The sequence below is a fragment of the Sturnira hondurensis genome, unplaced genomic scaffold (assembly GCF_014824575.4).
Source record: "Sturnira hondurensis isolate 20B ecotype Veracruz unplaced genomic scaffold, ASM1482457v3 Scaffold0025400, whole genome shotgun sequence".
Taxonomy (NCBI): Eukaryota; Metazoa; Chordata; class Mammalia; order Chiroptera; family Phyllostomidae; genus Sturnira; species Sturnira hondurensis.
In genome coordinates, this window is record NW_028098031.1 from 160058 (window position 1) to 183633 (window position 23576).

Here is a 23576-nt window from a genome sequence, read left to right on the forward strand (position 1 = left end):
TTTTTTCATACATTTTATGACATATCTCTAAATATTTCATGTTTGAATATAATGAAAAAGTTTTTAAAATTTTATTTTCTAATTGTTCATTGATGGTACAGAAAATTGCATACAATTACAATTGTTATTTGTATATTAACAATGTATTCTGTGACCTTACTAAATTCTCTTAGTTTTAGTAAATTCTTTTTTATATACACAATCACGTCATCTACCTATAAAAACAACTTTACTTCTGCCTTTGCAATTTGCAATTCACAATTCATTGATATTTATTTCTTTTTTTACTACATAGGCTAAAATATCAGCAAAGTGTTGACCAAAAGTTTATTCATGTCCCTCCCCTTTTGTTAGAAAGCATTGAAACTTTTACTGTTGAGTGCAATAGAAGTTATAGGTTTATTAAATATGTCCTTAATTAGATTATGAAATTTCCTTTCTATTCTTAGTTTGCTAAGAGATTTTATCGTGAATTGGTGTTGGACTTTACCAAATACTTTTTCTGCATCTATTAAAGTGATTATATGGTTTTCTTCATTCTAGGAATATGGAGAATTACATTGATTTTCTAGGAATATGGAGAATTACATTGACTTTTTGTTAAAAAGTCAGTGTTAAAGCAATCATTTGCTTCTGGGATAAGCCTCATTTGACCATGATGTACCATATTTTTTATATATACTTTGGGTTTGCTTTGCTAAAATTTTGTTAAGGATATTTGTCTTTACGTTCATGTGGAATATTAGTTTTCAGTTCTCTTTTCTTGTGATGTCTTTCGCCTCAAAAATGAATTTGGAAATACTCTATCTCCATTTTAATTTTTATTTCATTTTTTTCTAAAGACTTTATTATTTTTAGAGTAGAAGGGCAGGGAGGAAGAGAGAGTGAGAAACATCAATGTGGGGTTGCCTTTCACACAGCCCCCTACTGGAGACCTGGCCTGCAACCCAGGCATATGTCCTGCTGTAAATTTAACCAGCGACCTTTGGTTCTCAGGCTGGCACTTAATTTACTGAGCCACAGCAGCCAGGGCTCTATCTCTATTTTTTAAAAGTTCAAGTAAGATTGGTATTATTTCTTCCTTAAATGTTTTCATTTACCAGTGAAGCCATCTGTGCATGAAGTTTTCTACTTGGAAATATTTTTAATTAAAAATTCAATTTCTTGAACTAATGTAGGGATATTCATTTAATTTGTCCATTTTATTCAATTTGCTGAATCTATTGATATGAAGTTAGTATTCTCTTATTTTTGTTTTAATGGCCAGGTTCTATATTGAGTGATGTATTCTATTGCATTATTCATACTTGTGATTTTTGTCTTCTCTTCATTTGTTATCAGTCTAAATGGAAGATTGTAAATTTTACTGATTTTATAGACCTAACTCGTACATTCATTCGTTTTCTCTATTATTTTCCTGTTTTGTATTCAATGATTTTTTATCTTTATTTTTTTCTTTGTTTCATTTGACTTTTGTGATATTATGATTTTAGAAGAGTATAAGCCAGGTATTTGTAGAATGTCCCTTAGATTTTATTTCTATGATACTTCCTCACAATTTGATTCAGATTAGGCATTTTGGGCAGGAATACCACAGAAATGATGCTACTTCTCAACATGTTCTATCAGGAGGCATTTCATGTTATTTTTCTCATTACTGATGTTACTTTTGGAGAGTGGTTAAAGCAGTGTCTGTCAGGTTTCTCTACTGTAAAGTTACTATTCATAATTAATAAGTATCATGAGGGGGAATTAGAGACTATAAATTATTCTATTTTTCATAATTTTACTCATTAATTTATTAATTTTAGAATCCATTGATGATTTTTGTCTAAAATAATTATTACTGTGATGGTTGTCAAATGTTGATTTTTTAATTACATCATCCTTTCAACTTGAATTAATTAAAATTCTACTGTAAAGGAACTTTGTTTTATTTATTCATTTATAGCAGTATTATTTTATGTGTTACACTTTATTTTTTTCGTGTTATATTGTCATTACTTATTTTTTCTTTGTCAGTGGGAACTTGTTCATGCTGTCTTTTGAATCCATTGATGTGTCACCTTCATTTTTGAGTAATTACTTAGTTTTTGAAACACTTAATTTCTGATACCACAAGATTTTCCAGGCTCGCTCTACATATCACCAGGCCTGGAGGTGAAATTGGTGCCCTATTTTTACACCATTACTGCTTGCAGGGGGATCTCCTTTCCTCACCAAAAAACCCTTTCCTTTGAATCACATATCATGAAAATATACTACCCATTATCTTCTTTTCTACAGTTCTCTTAGATATCCAGGCCACTACAAGCTTAATGGTTGCAATCTAGATTCATGAGAACATACATCAACTGGGTCCTTAGTGCTATCCACTAATATTACTAAATTTCTCTAGCCCTTTCTTTCTCCTCTCTTCAAACATCTAACACCTGCTCATGCATATCATTCTCGTGATGACCTTCCTTTAAACTTCACTGAGAAAATAGAAAACATTTGAAGAAAAGGTTCAAAAGCTGCCGTCATGGCATCCCCCACCCACTTGCAATTGTGCTCTTATATGCTTCCTATTACCTATGGGTAATCTGTCTTATATGCTTCTATCTAAGACCAATCTTTCTACTACAAAGAACTAACACCTACTGAAGACTTACTATGTGGTCCACACTATTCTAAGCACATTATGTTTATTCCTTGTTTATTCATTCTCATAAAAATCCTATGTATCCTGACTTTACAAATGGAGCATCACTTTCTAGAGAGACAACTAAGGTGCACAGACAAGGTGCACCTTTTCTGTGCAGGTGCACAGAAAATTTCCTAGAGTCGTACAGCCGTTAAGCAGTGGGATTCCAATTTGAGCCCAGGTAGTCTGTCTTCAGAATCTACGCTCTTAGCCAGCAGCTATACTGCTTCTCAGGATGGAGCTGATTACCTTTAACCTCCTCAAAGACTTTAGAAATTCCCCCTTTCTCTCCTGCATCACATCCATCAGCAAACAACGTTATAATTTCCCCCATATTTTAAAATAAAATTTCTCTTGAGCCCACATTGCTTGTCAGCAAACATCCTATTTCTCTGCCATGACTTTTCTGTAAAACATTTCAAAAGTTGTCTGTATTCACTAATACTGTCCATCTCCAATTTCTGCCCTCTTGGTTTTTGTTTTAGTCTCTCAGTAATAGCTTTTTCCCACAATTTTGTTCCTGGAAGAGCTTTGCTCAAGGTCACCAATGACCTCCACATTGCAAATTCTAATGCTGAAACAGTCTTCAGCTTCCTTTCTTTCTTGGAGTTCCTTGACATGGTCTCCTCTTGATTACTACCAAATATTATCTCAAGATTTGTTTTTTTACTACTTATACATCTTCACTTTGATGTTTAAAAGGCATCCCAAGCTTACCATGTCCAAAAACAAACTTCTGATCTTTCCCTTAGAAAAGTCTCCCCAGCTCAGTAAATGGCAACCTCTTTCTGTTTCTTGGGCTAGAAGTCTTGGTGTCATCCTTAACTCTTCTTTCTTTTTAACTGCACACCTAATTATTTAACAAATCCCAACTTCAAAATATAACTGTTGCACTGCACTTCCCACCACTCACTTCTGGGTCTTTATCTGCTACCTCAGAAACTATCAGGGTACCTGGCTTGGAGACTTTGAGGCTATCGGCAATCCTGGTCTTCTTTGTTGTTCACAGGAAATCTTTTTTCCTAGTTCCGCTTTTACATCCCTCCCCAAGGCTCAGTCCATGGAGAGAGAATACGGGCTCAGAGAAGAAGAACAAGGGACAGAATTGTTTTAAGCAGTTCCAATATCAATCTGTCCTAATATTTCTCTGTGGTGAGGAAGACCAAAATTTGGTAACTGTTTAAAATTAGGAGAGAAAAAACCAACTATACCAAAAAAAAATTACCATTTTAGTAAATTACCCTTCCAGAGAGAAAGAACAGTTCCCTTGCTAAAGTATGTGTGAGAGATTTGAGATGGAAGTTGTGGCAAAAGGAAACGAGGACAATGCCACCACCACATCTCAACATTGAGGCACGTGTAGGATGAAAACAAACCAGCCACCACCGAAGTAGGCTACAAAGGAAGCGCTGACTTCAGGGAAGAACCTGGTTTTAATTCAGGGAAAGCAGGTGGAGGAAACACTCAAAGTGGGTGGGAATAAAATGAGGCATTTCCACTTTAGTCATTAACCCAAACTACAGAGCTAGGGTATAATAAGACAAAAACTATTAATGTATAAGTGTCGCAGGAATTTTAGTAGTGAGAGTTAGTGGGTTCAAGAATATAAAACACAAATTTCTCTAGTATGTAAGTATAATTTTTTACAAAACAGAAGCAGCAGCCTCAAGAGTAAAGGCAATATAATCTTTGCAACTGAAGTTCAGTCAATCTTATAGGAGAACTTACCTTGGGAAAAAGAAAATTATTCAACTCCATGATAACAGGATACAAAGTAATTATAAATCCTACAAGAAAACCCCATTGTCCTCAACATGCCACACTGTTTATATTATTATTTCAAGAAAGCTGATTGTTAAATATTTTTTACCTTTTTACCCTTATCTAAGTAATAATAAAACATAAAAGATAATTCAATGTATTGCATTGTCAAAGTTCACTATTTCCTACTATCTAAAATTCTACCTATTATAAACTTGAGTCCGTTGATTCCAACTTTTATTTTAATCAAGGGTCAATAAAATATTTAGCATTTATAATTTTTACTTCTACACTAAACAAATGACATACTGTGCCTTTTCTACTTCAAGCACGGGACTCTTTGCAGTTCCAAGCACACCATGTGAATGTCAGCTATTTGTCCTTTCTCGGTTCATATCCTGTTCTGAATACTTCCCTGCCCACCATTCATTCACTTAGCATAGACAGCTCAAGTATCCTCAGTCTTCTGTACAGGTGACTACTATAACACTTAAAACTCTACATTCTTTCTCTCAGTAAGTATATAATTTTGGTCTTTTCTGAGGTAGACTATAAGGAACTTGAGAGCAAACGCTGTGTTGTCATCTTTGTAACCTCGGCACCTAGCACATGGTAACCTGCATGTAGTAAGATCTCAGGTATTTTTCTGAATAACTGAATCAGTGTTATTCTTGATGCTTATCACCCCAGGAAACACTAGACTGTCACAGAGTAGGCAGGGCAGAATCTTCAAGAGAAATAAAAGAATTTCCTATTAGAAACTATTAGGAAATTACTTTAATTCTTATTAGTTGTGATGATTATGGTTCAATAGAAAAAATATTTTATTAGAAACACATATTAAAGTACTTAGTGAAATGCCATAATACATCCAGAATTTATTTAAAATACTGCAACAACAAAGTAGATGATATGACAAATGACTATTGTTAAATTAGTTATGTATATATCCTAGTCTATTCCAACACTTAAAATGTAACTGGCAAGATGACAAAAATATATTAAGAATCTAGAAATTAATGTAATTACCTTTAGGTAAATCAGTAAGAAATAATATAATACTCTAATATGAGAGGATATGACATGCTTAAAAAAGTATAATGTAGTATAATTTAAAAGTAACCCAAGATGTTTTACATTGGGATAAACAAGAAATATCATTCTAATCTACTTATGAGAGGTAGAAAGAAATTCTCTTATTTGGAAATAAATTGTTCATATTTAAGAAAGTAAATTTCAAATACTACATGAGCCAAAATTGTGATCAATTATTTATTACATTTAAAGAAAATACATTTTTCTTTACATATCTTCTTGAACATTTCTTCTTATACATATAAAGCCAATGTGTCCCCTGATATAAATTAATATAAATAATCTTAGTATTACAAAAAAAATAAGATTTAATATTTAAGATCACTTCAGAAATATAGAATCTTATGTTAATCTTGTAATAACTATGGATACTTTTAAAGAAGTTAATAAAAAGACACCTTCCATCCTTTCACCCTTTCATAGGATTCTTCTACAAAAAGACAGATTGCCCTAAGAAGAAAATATAAATTGTCACTGATCCTTCTTACAAGTAAGGGGCCAAATTCTTGTTAATTACCCATACTTATGTCACAAAGAAAGAATTATCTCTTCATTCTATACTTCTCTTTTGCCAACAACTAACCCAAGACTTAACACTCTGGGTCATTAACACGTTCATTTAAAATATTTTTCCAACCCATTTATATGTATGTATCTTAATTTAAAAAAATATAAAATACCTTAGAGTCAAGAAGGATTATTTTTTAATTTGGTTAATCTGTCTTTGACAATTTTTCCCAGAAGAGACTGGGCAATATCTTCTTTTGTTTATTTTCAATATTCAATTAATGTTTTTAGCAATTTTATTTTTGTAAGTAAAAATAACATTACATATCCAGTGGAATATATCACTTATTTCCTTTTCTTTATGCTCAGCTTCTGAGCATAAACAAAGCTGGACACTTTCCTACACTTTTAGGAAATTAGTCACTCTCAGTCTTTTGAGTTGTTTTGTTTTGAAGAGGTTTAGAAGTGTTGAGAATGTGACTCCAGGACAGATTCATTTCTTCTTGCTTCAGTGACATTTCTATGCACCTTAAAGACAATGATAACGTGCAAAATGAAGAGCACTACTGCATATATTGTGTCCATGGCTCCAGAAACTTATAGGAAACTACAAGTAATCTGTGTACTTGTGTGCATTTTCTTCTTATTTCTTTTTTGGCTAAATCAAATAGCCAGTGACTGCCAGAGTCATGAGCAAAACTGTCAGTGTTACAAATGTGTGCCCTGAAAGTTAAAGAAAATGTTAAAATCAAAATAATTTTATTTACTAGTGACAGACACAAAATTTTTAGTTAGTAGGTGATAAACCATGAAGAAGAATTAATTGGTTAATTTAGGATGTCAAACAAACGCAAAATTACTAAGTTACAGAATATGGACAACCTCAGCCAGTGTAGAGTTAGAGTTTAGTATGGTCAACTAAAATGACACTTAAGTTCTTGGTTTTTGAGAGTAAGTGGTCAAGGTAGAATCAATTAAGATACTTCCAGATTAAAAGTTAGGGGAAAAGGGGATGGACTCACATGAACAAGTATAAAGGACACATAATGAGAGATTCAATATGTTAGTCATTCATTAGAAAAACAAAAACTGTTCTGACAATATAGTGGTTTAAGCCCCTGTTATCCTTGAACAGCCCCAGATAAATCCTGAGCCAACAGTATTGGTGGACATTTGGAAATACAGAGAAATGGGATTTTATAGAACTATATACCTTTCATAATTTACCACAAGGTCATACTTCTGAGGCATTACCAGTCTCATGTAAATTATGAAATGTGACATTTTGTGCTTTGTTGTTTTCCTGAGGGTAGTAGGAGCTGAAGAGTAGAAAAAGAAAACACTAATTGAATTACATAATTTTAATTTGAATTGAAAAGCAATACCAGCAGGTCCTTACAATCACATCCTTTTTATAAACTAGAATGTATCATACAAACCCAACACTTCTAAAGAAGTAGATAAATCCTTCCATAGGCAAAAACACAAAGAATCACTAAGTGGAGGTGCATAATCACTTTTAGATTCATTAACTCTTTCCTTTATCCTCATTAAGATAAAAACTTAATTAAATTGATATGAAATCAGGAAGATAACCAGGAATGTATAAAAAGTTAGCTCTTATTTTCAACAGCTTTTATTCCTCAAATAAGGCAAGTGCTCTTTTTAAAGAGCACACACAAAAAAGGCAAATTGTTTCTTAGAGGTTTTAGCCTGAATTTCCTCTTATTCGGAAACAGCAAATTAGGTCTCCTGTAAGACTCCCATAAAATTAATATTCCCTCCTATGTTTCAGCACTTTTCATACTATTAAAAATATCACGGTCAATTATTTCACCAAAGTATATAAAGAAACGATGATAGCCAAGAGCTAGCACCCTGTAAACTCATCACTTTCCACCTCTCTCCCCTTCAGAGTCCCAAATCACAGAAGGTAAACTGATAATGCTCTAATCCAGACAGAGAGCTGGGACAAATGCAAGGAGGACCGTAGGTGGGTAGTTTACTTTTCTCTAGAGTAGTTTTGCTGGGACATCTGTACAACTCATCTCACGTGACTTAGACCTCTGTTCATTTTTGCCAGGCTCTAAATTGTATTTTTTAAAAGTTTTTGAAAAATCTGAATAGAAAGTTGTATTTTATTATATTTGTTATTATAACATCTAGATTACTTGATTAACAGTAAAAACTACTTTAAAAACTCCAGGACCAAATAAAGTCAAATATTTTTACTAAAATATTGAACCATTTAGAGATTTAAAGAACATTCACATACTTTAGCTTATAATAGGCTTAAATAATATTTTTAATTTAAGGAGAAAGAGTTATATGGAGCAGAAAGTACATAGGTCATAGCACCCTAAAAATTAAAATAGGCATTTTAGTAACAGCATTAAAATATAGCTTTTCTTGTCTTTTTGCTGTATTATGCACTTATTAATGTCATAATTATTTTAAAATTGCTATTTAAAGAAATATTTAAATACAAACTAACATTTTCTGCACTTTACTATTATGAGAAAAAGGCAATTTAAAACTTATAGGTACTCAAAATTTACATAGATACATACATTATACGTAATTTTTATTTATTTATTTTTACCAGTAAGAAGAGCTTTATTTTATTTTCCTCTCTTTGTTATTGCATTTATTGGGGTGAAAATGTAGGCATTAGGGAAGTATAGAAATCACTCAAGAGTTTATATAAACTCCAAAATTAGTTTTCTCAACAATAAAATGTACAAGAAAACAGAAGGGTGTCAGTTTAAATAATCCTCTGTTTGTCTACAGAATATAAGAGCCAACCATGACAATATACTTAGTATATGAATTTTAATGCAGATTAGATGTTTCAAACAATACTGATATTTTTCCTGTGTGTTACTCTTTTACCATCTGAGGGCTTACCACATGACGAACACTATTCTAACCTCTTTACAGGTAGAAACTCATTAGATCCTTACCACCATCCCAGAAGGCAGGTTCTCTATGTCCACTATTTTCTCAGTGAGAAAACTGAGCCCTACAGAGGTTAAGTTGCTCACAGTGACATGGCACATAAGCAGCTGACAGTTTGAACCAAGCAGTCAGATTATAAAGCCTGTCCTGTTAACCACTGGGCTGTTTCTGGTTAGACTGGCAGGTATCAAGAAACACAACTCAGAAAAAGGCCAAATTACTAGCAATTTACAGTAGGTTAGAGGTTGGCTCTTCCTAGATTTCTTTGTTTCTGCACAGCACACCTATGCTACCATAAATTATTCTAAAAAAATGTAAAGTGATTAATAGATTGCAAAGTGAGACTTTGGTTTTCAAATAATTTTCCTTTGAAGTGTTGTTAATGTCCTTGAGTATATTGAGAAATTTAAAAAAGGTAGAGTCTGTTCATCAAGCATAGCAATTATAGACAAAAGAAATAAAGAGATATCATGTCAAAAAATACAATTAAGCTAAGAAAATTATCTATTTGTGATAAGGTATCAAGTTTTATTGGAAAGAAGCTACGAACAAATGTTTTAGGTCATCAGAATTTCTGCTCACCCTGATTTTCCACGGTCCCAGAAAATTTTGCCTAGAATTATGATACCAGTTATTAAAGTACCAGCAACAAGTCCTTGAGGGAGAAAAATTTGGTAACATAGTTAATAAAAACATAAGCAATTACATATACAATGTAATTTTGCAACGACAAACATACTGTTTATGAAGCAAGTTAAAGAAAACATAGAAGCATGTGCTTCAGCAGCACATATACTAAAATTAGAATGATACAGAGAAGATTAGCATGGCCCCTGTGCAAAGATTTTGTGATTTTGCACAGGGGTAATATACAGTGTAATTGTGCAAATTTGTAAAGCATTCCACATTTAAAAAAATATAGAGAGAAGACAGAAATTACGTTTTGCATAGAGCTTCCTTGTGTTAAGAGTTTGAGAGTAAAAATTCTACATTATTTATCCTTTGTCCTGTTTTCTTTCAAAAAATGAAATACAATAGTAAAAATAAAGTATCATAATGATCAAATAAAATTTGATTGACAGGTTTAAGAAGGTTATAAAGTGTTTTAACCCCACTATGCTTAATTCTAAATGCTTTGATCCTTCATATATGTATTTCATTCTCACTCTACCCTCCAATGTCCTTGAAGTCTACTCTTCTGATCTGTACTACAAAGGAAATTAGAGATGATACCAGAAAAGCAAATGGAACCTAATGTGCATAATAGGTGCCATTTGGTTCCAAATCAGCAATATATAGTTATCACACAATTGCATTACTATATGGGCACATAATTTAAAAAACAGCTGTTTACATCACAATTAAGTTTTTTACAGTACTTCATCCAATCAATTTTTTTAACTTATGCTCTAGGATCATATCATTAGCTTGAGACAACAATATTCATAAAATAAATCATGGTTCTTCAGAATTTTTTATTCATTATGTCCCATTCATCCCATTTTCAATTTGAATGGTAAACAAAGACAGAAATTTAAAAGTGATCTAAAATAGCTATATCTATTTTAGCCAGATAAATAAAATAGCCAGAGAAATAAAAGCCTAGTTCTAGAACAATACTCAGTATATATATGTAATTCTACAAGAAAGTGTGTATGGGTTAATGGTTAACAGAAAACCAAAGCAAACAACAAAAATTTGAGAGACAAATTTATATAATGACTGCTTTTATAAATTATTAAAAGAGTACTGTCTCACAAATTAGAAAGAAGAAAAAATTTTAAGGTATAAAGGCAATAGTTCATGATGTCAAAATCCACTTGGTATCTATGGAAAAGCATCCCAAAGGTGAATCAACATCAATTTAATATTTATTCAATGAGGGTAGATGAAACTATGTATTATGAATAAAATTATTATTGTGATCCCAATATTCCTAGTCATTAACTGAAGAGCTCTGAGGAAGAAAAATTATATCATTTAAAAAATTATTTTCTCCAAGAAAAAGGAGTATTTTGGTAATGTTCCCTGATGTAGAACTATTTTTACATACTATTTAAAATGCCACAGAGCAGTTTGCCACCTATTGCCTCATTTGATCACCTCCAGTAAATAGCATAGTGCTTGGAAAATAGTAGAAGGTACTCAGTAAATATTTATTAAATCATTTCATATGACTTTTTTGCAGATAGGACAATATATAAAATATCATCTTCATTTTAGAAAAACCCAAGTCAGAACTCTACCCTCAAGATCTGGTGTTAATTAAATGATGCTTGTCTCCTTTTCTGAGGAAAAATAGGTTCACCTAGTCACTTCCAAAGGTCTCACATATATCGAATAAAGTAGAAATGTATTCATATGCTCTAAAATATAAGAAAGTTGTGGATAGGCTTTGTTTTTCCTTATAAGCTTATTCAGTGTAACAGATAAAGGGAATGAGGTGTGTGGATAAGTAAAATCACACTGGAAAGGGACTTTTGCAGAAGAAAAAAGGATGTACTTGGGTAAACCTTAAATTTTCAGATCTGTAAGTCAAGTTGTAAGGGTACTACAACTTGCAGTACCCTTTAAGTATCTTGCTATTATCAATGAATTTTCTAGGCTTCAGTATTTCTTCAAAAGTTTTTAAAAAATATTCTATTTATTTATTTTTAGAAAGAGAAGGAGAGAAACATCAATGTGAGAGAGAAATATCAATCAGTTGCCTCCTGCATGTGCCCCAAAGGGGGACTGAACCCAAAACCCAGGCATGTGCCCTGACCAGGAATCAAACCAGTGACCCTTCAATTTGCAGAACAATGCCCATCCAACTGAGCCATACCAGTCAGGGCTTCAAATTTTTTAAATGAAAAAAAATCTATATACTTCCTTTTCCAGACTAAAAAGATCACTGGAGAATTACATTATTATCTGACTTCTTAACTCTAAATAACAAGTAGATAGTTGAAGTCACTTTATAATGGGGTTTAAGCATGCCATTCATAGACAGGTATTAAGGCACAGTGAAGACCCCATATTAACAAGTTATACATTTAAATCACCACCAATAGTTCAAGATGCTTGAAAATACACTTCGATGTGGGCTAATCTATAACACATGCCACATTCAGGTAGATATATAAAGCAGTAAATATGCATATAATATTTAAAGGATATCAAAAAGTATTTTGATATTTTACTGAATATTCAAATTTTTTGAATTTGTATTTATTTATTTTTAGAGAGAGGGGAAAGGAGGGAGAAAAAGGGAGAGAAACATCAGTGTGTGGCTACTGGGGACCTTGCCTGCAACCCAGGCATGTTCCCTGACTGGGAATTGAATTGGTGACTTTTCAGTTCTCAGGTTGGCACTCAGTCCACTGAACCACACCAGCCAAGGCTATTCCCTAAGTTTTAAATATTCTTTCAATTGACCTATTAATTCCCCAAAGAGACTTAAAAATGTCACAATACAGATTTCAAACAATGGGGGTGGGTAAAAAATCAGGAATAAATTAATTTTCAAATCTGAATTGTGCAGCTCTTGTCCTGCCACTAGGACCAGAATCTTTTCAAGTACCTAGTGCTAGAAAAACTAGTCATTGGCCTCCATTTAAGTACTTAGTAGCTGTGTGACCTTGAGCAAAGTATGGATCTTACAAAAGCAGAGTTCTCTCAGCTAAAAAAATGGGACACAGCGATATTATAAAATTTATGAAGTGTCTAAAAATGTTTTTAAATTTCCATGAAAGGGAGAGAGCAGTAGTGAAAAAAGTGAGAAACACTAATATAGAACCAGCAGAAGGATATCTTTAAAATCCACTATAGAGATTTCATTTCTTGAGATTAGTCAGTCTCTCTTTCTTACCAGAATTAAACAGACAAAAATTTATATACTTTCAAAGTGATAATATTAACTGTTATTCAGTTGCATTGCAGTATAGTCAACAAAATACATTTCCTTGAGGTAGAGTTTGTTTATCTTTAAATTGAAAAAAAGTGACCTAATTCACAAAATAAATTGAAGAGATGAAGAGCTCCAGTCACGATGGCAGCATGGGTAAATATGGTCCTAAAATTCTCTCATAATCACATCAGAATTACAAACTACAAGATAATCATCACTTGGAACTTCCTGAAACCTAGCTGAATGGAAGTTGTGCCACTAGGGATTGAGAGAAGAAGAGACATCAACACTGGCAAAAGGGGAAGAGACTCATAAGGGGCTAATCTCACACCTATATGTGATGGTTAAAAAATTGTGAGGGATATCTGGGCTGCTGAGGGCCCTCACTGGGGAGCTAGGGGTCCTAGCCCCTCATTAGGTCCTCCAGCCCAGGGTTCCAGTGCTAGGAAAAGAAGTCCTCATTACACTTCTGGCTGTAAAAAACAAATGCAAAAGCAAACAAACAAAGACAAGCTATTTACTATATGTAGAGTTCAAAACACTGGTTATAAAGATCCCCAAAGAACATAGAAGAATAGATGCACTTAGTAAGAACTTTAACAAAGAGATAAGAAACATAAAAACAAAGAAAGAGAACAGTAAAAAAAAAAACCAGAAATGAAGAATACATTACAGGGAATAAACTGTGGAGTAGGTGAAGCAGAGCATCAAATTAGATTTAGAACATAAGGAAGCAGAAAATACCAAATAAGAATAACAAAAAGAAAAAATAATCCAAAACATAAGGATAGCACAAGGAGACTCTGAAACAACTTCAAGCGTACCAACATTCATATCTGGAAGGAGGAAAGAGAGCAATAATTGAAAACTTATTAGAAAAAAATAACAACAGAAAACTTCCCTAATCTGGTGAATGAAACAGACTTATAAATCCAGGAAATACAAAGAGTCTCAAAAAAGATAAACCCAAACAGGACCACACCAAGATGCATTATAATTAAAATGCCAGGGGTTAATGATAAAAAGAAAAGCTTAAAAGCAGCAAGAGAAGCTGAGTAACCATGGGTATTTTAATTATAATGCATCTGAGTGTGGCTCTCCACACAGTGGAATACCAAGCAGCAGAAAGAAAGAAAAAAGAAGGAATTCCTACTCTTTGTGAGAGCATGGACAGAACTGGAGACTATTATGCTTAGTGAGATAAGTCAGTCAGTGAAAGACAAATACCATTATGATCTCACCTATAAGTGGAGCCTAGTCAACAAAACAAGCAAGCAAAATATAACAAGAGACATTGAAATAAAGAACAAATTGACAGTAACTAGAGGGGAGAAGGATAATAGGTAAAAATAGGGTAAGGTCCATTAAGGAACATGTATAAAGGACACATGAACAAAGTCAAAGGGGGTAGGTTCAGGGGTGGGAGGACAGGATGGGTGAGGCAGGAGGCCAAGGTGGGGTGAAAATGGAGACAACTGTATGTGAACAACAATAAAATATATAAAAATAAAATAAAATAAATGCCAAGGGCTAAAGACAAAGAGAGAATCTTAAAAACAGAAAGAGAAAAGCAGTTATCTATAAGGGAGATCCTATAAGACTGTAAGCTAATTTATCAACAGAAACTTTGCAGGCCAGAGGGAATTAGCAAGAAATATTCAAAATGATGAAAAGTAAGGACCTACAACCAAGATTACTCTACCCAGAAAAATAATCATTTAGAACTGAAGAACAGATAAAGAGCTTCTCAGACAAGAAAAGCTAAAAAAGTTCATCACCACTAAACCAGTAGTACAAAAATGTTAAAGGGTCTTCTTTAAGAAGAAAAAAGATTAAGATATTATAACACAATGGTAATAAATGTATGTCTATCAACAATTATTCTAAATTCAAATGGATTAAATGCTCCAATGAAAACACATATGCTGGCTGAATGGATAACAAAATAAGCACATTACATATGTTGTCTACAAGAGACATGCCCAAATTGAAAGACACACACACAGACTAAATGTAAGGAGATGGAAAAAGATATTTCATCAAAATGGAAACAAAGAAACAAATAAAAAGCTCAAGTAGCAATAGTTATACCAGAGAAAACAGGCTATAAAACAAAAGCTATATAACAAGAGACAAAGAAGGATCCAGTAATTTCACTTCTGGATATTTATCCAAAGAAACCCAAAACACTAAATCAAAAAGACATATACACTCACATTTATATTACAGCATTTTTTAAAATAGCCAAGTTATGAATGCAATCTAAGTGTCTATAAATTGATGAATAAATAAAGAAAAAGTTGTACATATATACAATGATATATGACTCAGACATAAAAAGAATGAAATCTTGCCATCTACAACAACATGGATGGACCTATAGGGTATTGTGCTGAGTGAAATAAGTCAGACAAAAGAATATAAATTGCATATGATTTTAATTATATCTAGAATTTAAAAAATAGGTTAGCAAGCAGAACACAAACAGACTCATAGATACAGAGAACATTTTGAAGGTTGCCAGATGGAAGGAGGATTGGCAGAATGGATAAAAATTGTGAAGAGATTAATAAGTACAAATTGGTATTTACAAAATAGCCATGGGGACATAAAGTCCAACATTAAAAATATAGTCAATAAATTGTAATAATTATGTATGATGTCAGGTGAGTACATGATTTATCTAGGTGATCATTTACTTAGTTACATAATGTCTAATCACTGGGTTGGACAGTAAAATTAATAAAACACTGTATGTCAATTGTAATTAAAAATAAAAAAATATTTATTAAAATATCAAATTACCATTCTAAAAATGAAATGAAGATAATTTTCAAGTTTATGTTTTCCAAGTATAGGATCACAAAGAAAAATATTGCCATATGTCTGATTTAAGAGGGACAGAGTTCTTTCTTTTGAGCACAAGCTAAAATTACAGCTAACGTTGAGGAAAGCTAACTGGGAAATCACAGAGTATATACTTCAAGAACTTCAGAGAAAATAGGAGTTTCAGCCAAGATGGAGGTATAGGTAGAACCCCTTAGGTTCATTGCAAAACCAAAAAAAAATCCCATTCAATATAGCAAAAACAAAAATAAAATATCTGGGAATAAACCTAACCAAGGAGGTTAAAAACCTGTACGCCGAAAACTATACAACACTGAAGAAAGAAATCAAGGAAGACACATACGAATGGAAACATATACCATGCTCATGGATTAGAAGAATTAACATCATCAAAATGTCCATACTACCCAAAGCAATTTACAGATTCAGTGCAATACCTATTAAAGTTCCAGTGGCATATTTCACAGACATAGAACAAACACTTCAAAAATTTATATGGAACCATAAAAGACCCCGAATAGCAGCCACAATTTTGAGAAAGAAGAACAAAGTAGGAGGGATCACAATACCTGATATCAAACTGTATTACAAGGCCACTGTAATGAAAACAGCCTGGTACTGGCATAAAAACAGGCACATAGACCAATGGAAGAGAACAGAGAGCCCAGAAATAAACCCAACTCTCTACAGTCAATTAATATTTGACAAAGGGGGCAATAACATAAAATGGAGTAAAGATAGCCTCTTCAACAAATGGTGTTTGGAGAACTGGACAGCTACATGCAAAAAAATGAAACTTGAGCATCAACTTACACCATACACCAAAATTAATTCAAGGTGGATAAAAGACTTAAATATAAGCTGTGAAACCATTAAAGCCCTAGAGGAGAACATTGACAGGAAAATCTCAGATATTCCACACAGCAAGATTTTTGCTGATATGTCCCCTAGAGCAAGGGACATAAAGGAAAGAATAAACAAATGGGATCTCATCAAAATTAAAAGCTTCTGCATGGCTAAGGAAAACAGTATCAAGAGAAAAAGAGAAGCAACAGTTTGGGAAAACATATTTGTCAATGATACCTCAGACAAAGGTTTAATCTCCAACATATACAAAGAACTCACTCCACTCCACTCAAAGAAGACAAGCAACACGATTAAAAATTGGGCAAAGGACTTGAACAGACACTTAGCCAAGGAGGACATACAGAGGATCCAGAGACACATGAAAAGATGCTTGATATTGCTAGCTATCAGAGAGATGCAAATTAAAACCACTATGAGATACCACTTTACACCAGTCAGAATGGCTATCATAAACAAAGAAACAAACAACAAGTGCTGGAGAGGTTGTGGGGAAAAGGGGACCCTAGTTCACTGTTGGTGGGATTGCAGACTGGTACAACCACTCTGGAAAACAGTATGGAATTTTCTAAGAAAACTAAAAATGAACGTGCCTTTTGACTCAGCAATTGCACTATTAGGAGTATATCCTAAGAACCCTGAAACACCAATCCAAAAGAACCTATGCACCCTGATGTTCATAGCAACATGATTTACAATAGCCAAGAGTTGGAAGCAACCTAGAAGCCCATTGGTAAATGACTGGATCAAAAAGCTATGGTACATTTACACAATGGAATTCTATGCTGCAGAAAGGAAGAAGGAACTACTACCCTTTGCAACATCATGGATGGAACTGGGAGCATTATGTTGAGCGAAATAAGCCAGGCGGTGAAAGACAAATACCATATGATCTCGCCTTTAACAGGAACCTAAACAACAAAACAAACAAACAAGCAAAATATAACCAAAGACACTGAAATTGAGAACAGGCTGACAGGGTCCAGAGAGGAGAGGGGAGAGAATCATAGGGGGAAAGGGGAGGGACTCACATGAATAAGTATAAAGGACACATGGACAATAATTAAGGTGGGGGCGGAAATGGGAGAGAGGCGGGGAGCACTGGGGGGTGCAGGGCTGGGAATATAAGACAAAAAACTGTACTTGCAAAAGAATTAAATAAAAATAAAAATNGTGCCAGAAAATCAAACTGCATGGAACTCTGGCAACCAATGAGTTAAAGAAACATCCACCTAGACCAATAGGAGGGGCAGAGATGGAGACAGCAGGAAGTAAAGAGGACAAGCAGTAAGGTGGTGGATTATATGGGCAAGGCAGGGCTGACTGGACAGGAAACTAAATACTCAAAGCTACCTGTAAACTAATGTGGGGGCTACCACAGTGGGAGAAACTCCCAGTTTTACACAAGAGTTCCTTAGAAAGTGGGGCTAGAGCAGAGCAAGCCCCATTATTCCCCCTCGGGCCCCTCCCCCACAGACAGCACCAAAATGCAGCAAAGAGAGTTGCCCGGCCCCAGTGAATACCTAAGGCCCTGCACTCTTACAACATAACAGGTGAGCTGAGACAAAGAAATATGGCCTAAATTAAAGAACATATCAGAACTCCAGAAAAAGAGCTAAGCAATGAGGAGACAGACAACCTATCTGACTCAGAGTTCAAAACACTGGTAATCAGGATGCTCACAGAACTGATTTAGCCCAGTCACAAAATGAAGAAAGAAATGAAGGCTACTTAAAATGAAATAAAGCAAAATATACAGGAAACCAACATTGAAGGGAAGGAAACCAGGACTCAGATCAATGATTTGGAATAAAAGAAAGAAATAAACATCTAACTGAACAGAATGAAGAAACAAGAATTTTAAAAAATGGGGAGAGGCTTAGGAACCCCTGGGACAACTTTAAGCACTATAACATCAGAAACAAAGGGGTGCCAGAAGGAGAAAAACAACAGTAAGATGTTGAAAATGTATTTGAACAAATAATGAAAGAAAACCTCCCCGATCTGGTGAAGGTAATAGATTCCCAGGAAGTCCAGGAAACTCAGAGTCCCAAAAAACTTGGACCCAAGGAGGAACACACCAAGGCACATCATCATTAAGCTACCCAAGATTAAATGTAAAGAAAGCATCTTAAAAGCAGCAAAAGGCAAGGAGAAAGTTACCTACAAAGGAGTGCCCATAAGACAATCAGCTGATTTCTCAAAGGAAACCTTACAGTCAAGAAGGGGCTGGAAAAAAGTGTGCGAAGTCATGAAAGGCAAAAACCTACATCCAAGATTACTCTATCCAGCAAAACTATCATTTAGAATGGAAGGCAAGATAAAGTGCTTCTCAGATAAGGTCAAGTTAAAGGAGATCATCATCATCAAGCCCTTATTATTTGAAATATTAATGGGACTTACCTTAGAAAAAGAAAATTATCAAAAATATAAACAGTAAAATGAAAACAAACTTACAACTACCAATGACTGAACTTGAAAAACAAAAACAAAAACTAAGCAAACAACTTGAACAGGAACAGAATCAGAGAAGTGACAATCACATGGAAGCTTTTCAGTGGGGAGGTGGAGGAGAAGAATAGGAGTGAAAGGTACAGGGAATAAGAAGCAGAAATGGTAGACATAAAATAGGGAGGGGTTAAGAATAGTGTAGGAAACAGAGAAGTCAAAGAAGTTGTATGTACAACTCATGGACATGAACTAAGGAGGAGGAATGCTGGAGGGTTGGGGGTACAGAGCAGAGGGATCATAAGGGGTAGACAGAAGTTGGGAAAACTATAATAGCATAATCAATAAAATATACATAAAAAAGAATTTCAGAGAAAGTAATAAGCACTTCAAATCTTTATTGATCACCACTGAGCACATAAGAAAAAGCTCATCTATAAACATATCACTGTTTTCAACATTAAATCATGAGATTTTCATTTATAATACATTTACTTCTATTTAAAATATAGAATAAAATTGAATTCCAACTCTGAATCTTTCAAAACAAATCTTTTAGCTTAGGGAAGGTTTATTCAAAATATAAAGGAATTATTAAAATGTTTTAATTGATTTATTTTAATTGTTGTTCAAGTACAGTTTTTTGTCTTTTACTCCCATCCCAGCCCACCCGCTTAGTGCTCCCCACCTCCCTCCCATCTCCACCTCCCCTTAGTTTTTGTCCATGTTTCCTTTATACTTGTTCCTGTAAACCCTTCTTCTTTTCCCCTGAAATTCCCTCCCCTCTCCCCTCTGGTCACTGTCAGCCTGTTCTCTATTTCAGTGTCTTTGGTTATATTTTGCTTGCTTGTTTGGTTTGTTGTTTAGGTTTCTGTTAAAGGTGAGATTGTATGGTATTTGCTTAAATAATAAAAAATACCTGTTTTCAGCTTTATAGTCCTCTGGCTAATATATACATGTAAAACACAGGAGACTATATTATAAGAACATAATTTTAAAATATGCACTTTTTTATGTGAATGTTTAATTGGATGCTACTTATCAATATGCAAATTTAACTGTATTGCTTCTTAACAAACATTTCTCTTACCATCTTTTATAGAAGTTAATGTATAACATCAAATAATATATTTATGGACAAAAATGGACTGGAACAAATTCAAAAAGAAACTGCTACACAGATATATGGTTTTGGTCTCATGCCTAAAGTAACAGAATTTTTAAAAATATTGTAATTGTCTTTAAAATTTTTAATAATAAATCTTTATCTAATATTCTTTTTTCAGTTACAGTTGTCCCTTGTTTTCCACGTTGCTCACCCCTATCCTGTTCACCCCTACTCCCAGGGTTAATCCCCCTCTATTGTCTGTGCCCATGAATCCTCTATTCATGTTCTTTTTCTTGCTCCTTCCCCTTCTTTCCCCATTACTCCCTCCCTCTTCCCCTGTGGCCACTGTCAGTTTGTTCTTTAGTTCCAAGTCTCTGGTTCTATTTTGCTCATTTGTTTGTTTGGTTGATTATGTTCCATTTACAGGTGAGATCATATGGTATTTGTCTTTCACTGCCTGCCTTATTTCACTTAATATAATGCTCTATAGGTCCATCCATGCTGTCATGAAAGGTATGAGTTCCTTTTCTCTTTCTGCTGCATAGTATTTCATTGTATAAACATTATTTTTATTCTTTAATGAATGAATGAATTAATTAATTAATCTTTAGAGGGGAAGGGAAGGAGAGAGGGAGAGAAGTATCAATGTATGGTTGCCCCTCATGCATCCCCTCCTGGGAACTGGCCTTGCAACCCAGGCATGTGCCCTCACTGGGAATCAAACCTCGATCCTTTGGTTCACAGGCCCATGCTCAATCCACTGAGCTACATCAGCCAGGGCTAAATGTTATTTTTTTTAAAGTTACTTTGCTTTCACTCATTGATAAGGAAAGGAAAAGAAAGGAAATGAATTAAAGGTAGCACTCTTTATTTCATTTGGGCATAAGATGGAAGTCTAGAGATGGTCAAGAAGCAGTTTCTGTTTAATTATAAAATATTTGAGGACAGAAACTGTATTAGTAATGGTCTCTTTCTTGTGTTTCTTCAGCCCCTAGAGTGATTCATTGACATAATAGGCATGCAATAATACTTGATTTATTGGCCCGATGATTTGAAATTGTCCTAAAACTGCCTTGGATCAAGAACATGGTTGGACTATTCTGACAGGTGTGAGGTGATATCTCATTGTGGTTTTAATTTACAGCTCTCTGACAGTTAGTGATGAAAATCTTTTCATACGTCTATGGGCCATCTGCATGTCCTTGGAGAAGTGTCTGTTCAGATCCTTTGCCCATTTTTTCATTGGATTGTTTGTATTCCTGGTGTTGAGTAGTATGTGTTCTTTCTGTATTTTGGAGATTAAACCCTTGTCTGATGTATCATTGGCAAATATGTTCTCTCATATAATCAGTTCTTTTTTATTTCGATGATGATTTCTTTAGCCATGCAGAAGCTATTTAGTTTGGTGTAGTCTCATTTGTTTATTTTTCCCTTTATTCTCCTTGCCCTAGAAGATCAGCAAAAATATTGCTATGTGGGTTATCTAAAATTTTACTGCCTATGTGTTTCTTTAGGACTTTTATGATGTTAAGACTTATATTTAAATCTTTTAACCATTTTGAGTTTATTCTGGTATACAGCCATCATTAATAAACTAATAAACAATGAGTGCTGGTGAGGATCAGAGAAAAGGGAACCCTAGTGCACTGTTGGTGGAAATTTAGACTGGTACAGGTTGGAAAACTGTTGGAAAACAGTATAGAATTTTCCTTAAAAAACTAAAAATGGAACTGCATTTTGACCCAGTAATTCCACTGCTGGGAATATACCCTAAGAAGTCTGAATCACTAACCCAAAAGAACTTAGGCACCCCTATGTTCACAGTGGTGCTATTTTTAATAGTCAAGTGCTGGAAACAACCTAAGTGACCATCCACAAATGAATGGATCAAAAAACTGTTATACATATACACAGTGGAATACTACTCAGCAGAAAGAAAGAAGGAACTCCTATCTTTTGCAACAGCATGGGTGGATCTGGAGAATATTATGATCAGTGAAGTAGGCCAGTAGGTAAAAGACAAACAAATACCATATGATCTTAACTATAAGAGGAATCTAATGAACAAAATTAACTGACAAACAAAATACAACCACAAGCATGGAAACATGGAACACACTGAAAGTCACTAGGGGTGTGGGGAGTGGGGAAGGGGATAATGGTGGAAAGAAGGGGAAAGGACCCAAAGGTGTCCAAACTTCTGGCATTTAGTCACCACACTGGAAGAAGAAGAGTTGTATTGGGGCACACATTAAATACATTGATGCACATAATCACAAAAAAACTCATAATGTTTTAAGTAAATTTACAATTTATGTCGGGCCACATTCATAGCCACGCTGGGCTGCATGTGACCTACAGATCAGAGGTTGGACACCTGATGGATAGAGAACATGTATGAATGACTCACAAACATGGACAACAGTGTGGGAATTAACTGTGGAAACAGTGGGTGGGATGGGCAAAAGCAGGCAAAGGGGAAAAATTGGGACACATATAACAGAATAACAGCAAAAAATGATAAAAAAGAAGATCATCATTGGTAATACTTAAGAACATACCTAGAACCTAATGGTGTCCACAAACCACAATGATAAAATATATTTACCTGTCTTCTTTTTGGAAAACTTAAATGCTGCATTTTAATAGTATTCCTACGACAGCTAAAATACAATATTCTCTTCCAGAAACATGGATTGTACATACAATAGTAATAGTAAATTCTTTTAACTGGCCAAGAGTTACACTTACCAGATATAATGTTGCTAACCCCTAAAAAAGAAAAAAAAAGAAAAATACAATTACAAAAATTAAAAGCTTTTAAGTCATGGATTTGCAATCAATTTAACATATGTATAAACTGCAATGGAAAGTTCAAAGGTAAGTCAGATTTTTATAACTAAAAAATTATAAACTTATGAAAATAATTACATATTATGAATAACCAAAGAACATACACACTAGTGCCTATATCTATTCAATGGGTTAACATTATAAACATAAAATATAATAAAGAGTTATTGAATGCTAAAACAAACGCTATGTAAATTTGTTTATATGACTTAATGGCAAGAAAGAAGTCTTAAAGCTTAAATGGTAAGTAATTGCTGATCCAATCCTGTGATAAAGAAACTATCAGAAATTGAAGTCTCAGCATTCTATCAAAACTTAAATTACTCATCACCTTATTATTTATACCTTTCAATGACTATGAGTGAGGCATCACAAAAATAACTTTACTGTCAGATAAGAGATATTTATAATAATAAATAAACTGCTGTCTTTAGGGATGAACAAATTTGCTCAAAGTACCATTGAGAACAGGCAATATATATAGCAGAAAAGTGTTCAATTTAAAGGCAGAAAATATGTGTTTACGCCCAATTTTTTCTCTGTTAACTATGCATTGTATA

At 33.9% G+C, this 23576-nt stretch overlaps 1 protein-coding gene and 1 non-coding gene across 7 annotated transcripts in view; one reads left to right on the forward strand and one right to left on the reverse strand.

Moving 5' to 3' along the window:
* Nucleotides 1-5705: 5705 nt before the first annotated feature.
* The window catches only part of CD55 (CD55 molecule (Cromer blood group)), a 49349-nt gene continuing 31478 nt past the window's right edge, over nucleotides 5706-23576 (reverse strand). For 3 of the 6 annotated variants that reach the window (XM_037039705.1, XM_037039700.1, XM_037039703.1), the window contains 3 exons: nucleotides 22915-22935; nucleotides 7263-7368; nucleotides 5706-6772 (listed from right to left, as the gene is read on the reverse strand). In XM_037039705.1, coding sequence (XP_036895600.1) covers nucleotides 6613-6772; nucleotides 7263-7368; nucleotides 22915-22935 — 287 coding nt within the window. In that variant the 3' untranslated portion in view covers nucleotides 5706-6612. Of the gene's footprint in view, nucleotides 6773-7262; nucleotides 7369-9589; nucleotides 9663-22914; nucleotides 22936-23576 lie in introns of all 6 variants that reach the window. The other 3 variants (XM_037039702.1, XM_037039701.1, XM_037039704.1) reach the window with 3 other exon arrangements.
* LOC118982578 (U6 spliceosomal RNA) lies at nucleotides 9783-9886 on the forward strand. The gene has a single exon (XR_005065570.1). It is a non-coding gene; the product is annotated as a U6 spliceosomal RNA (small nuclear RNA).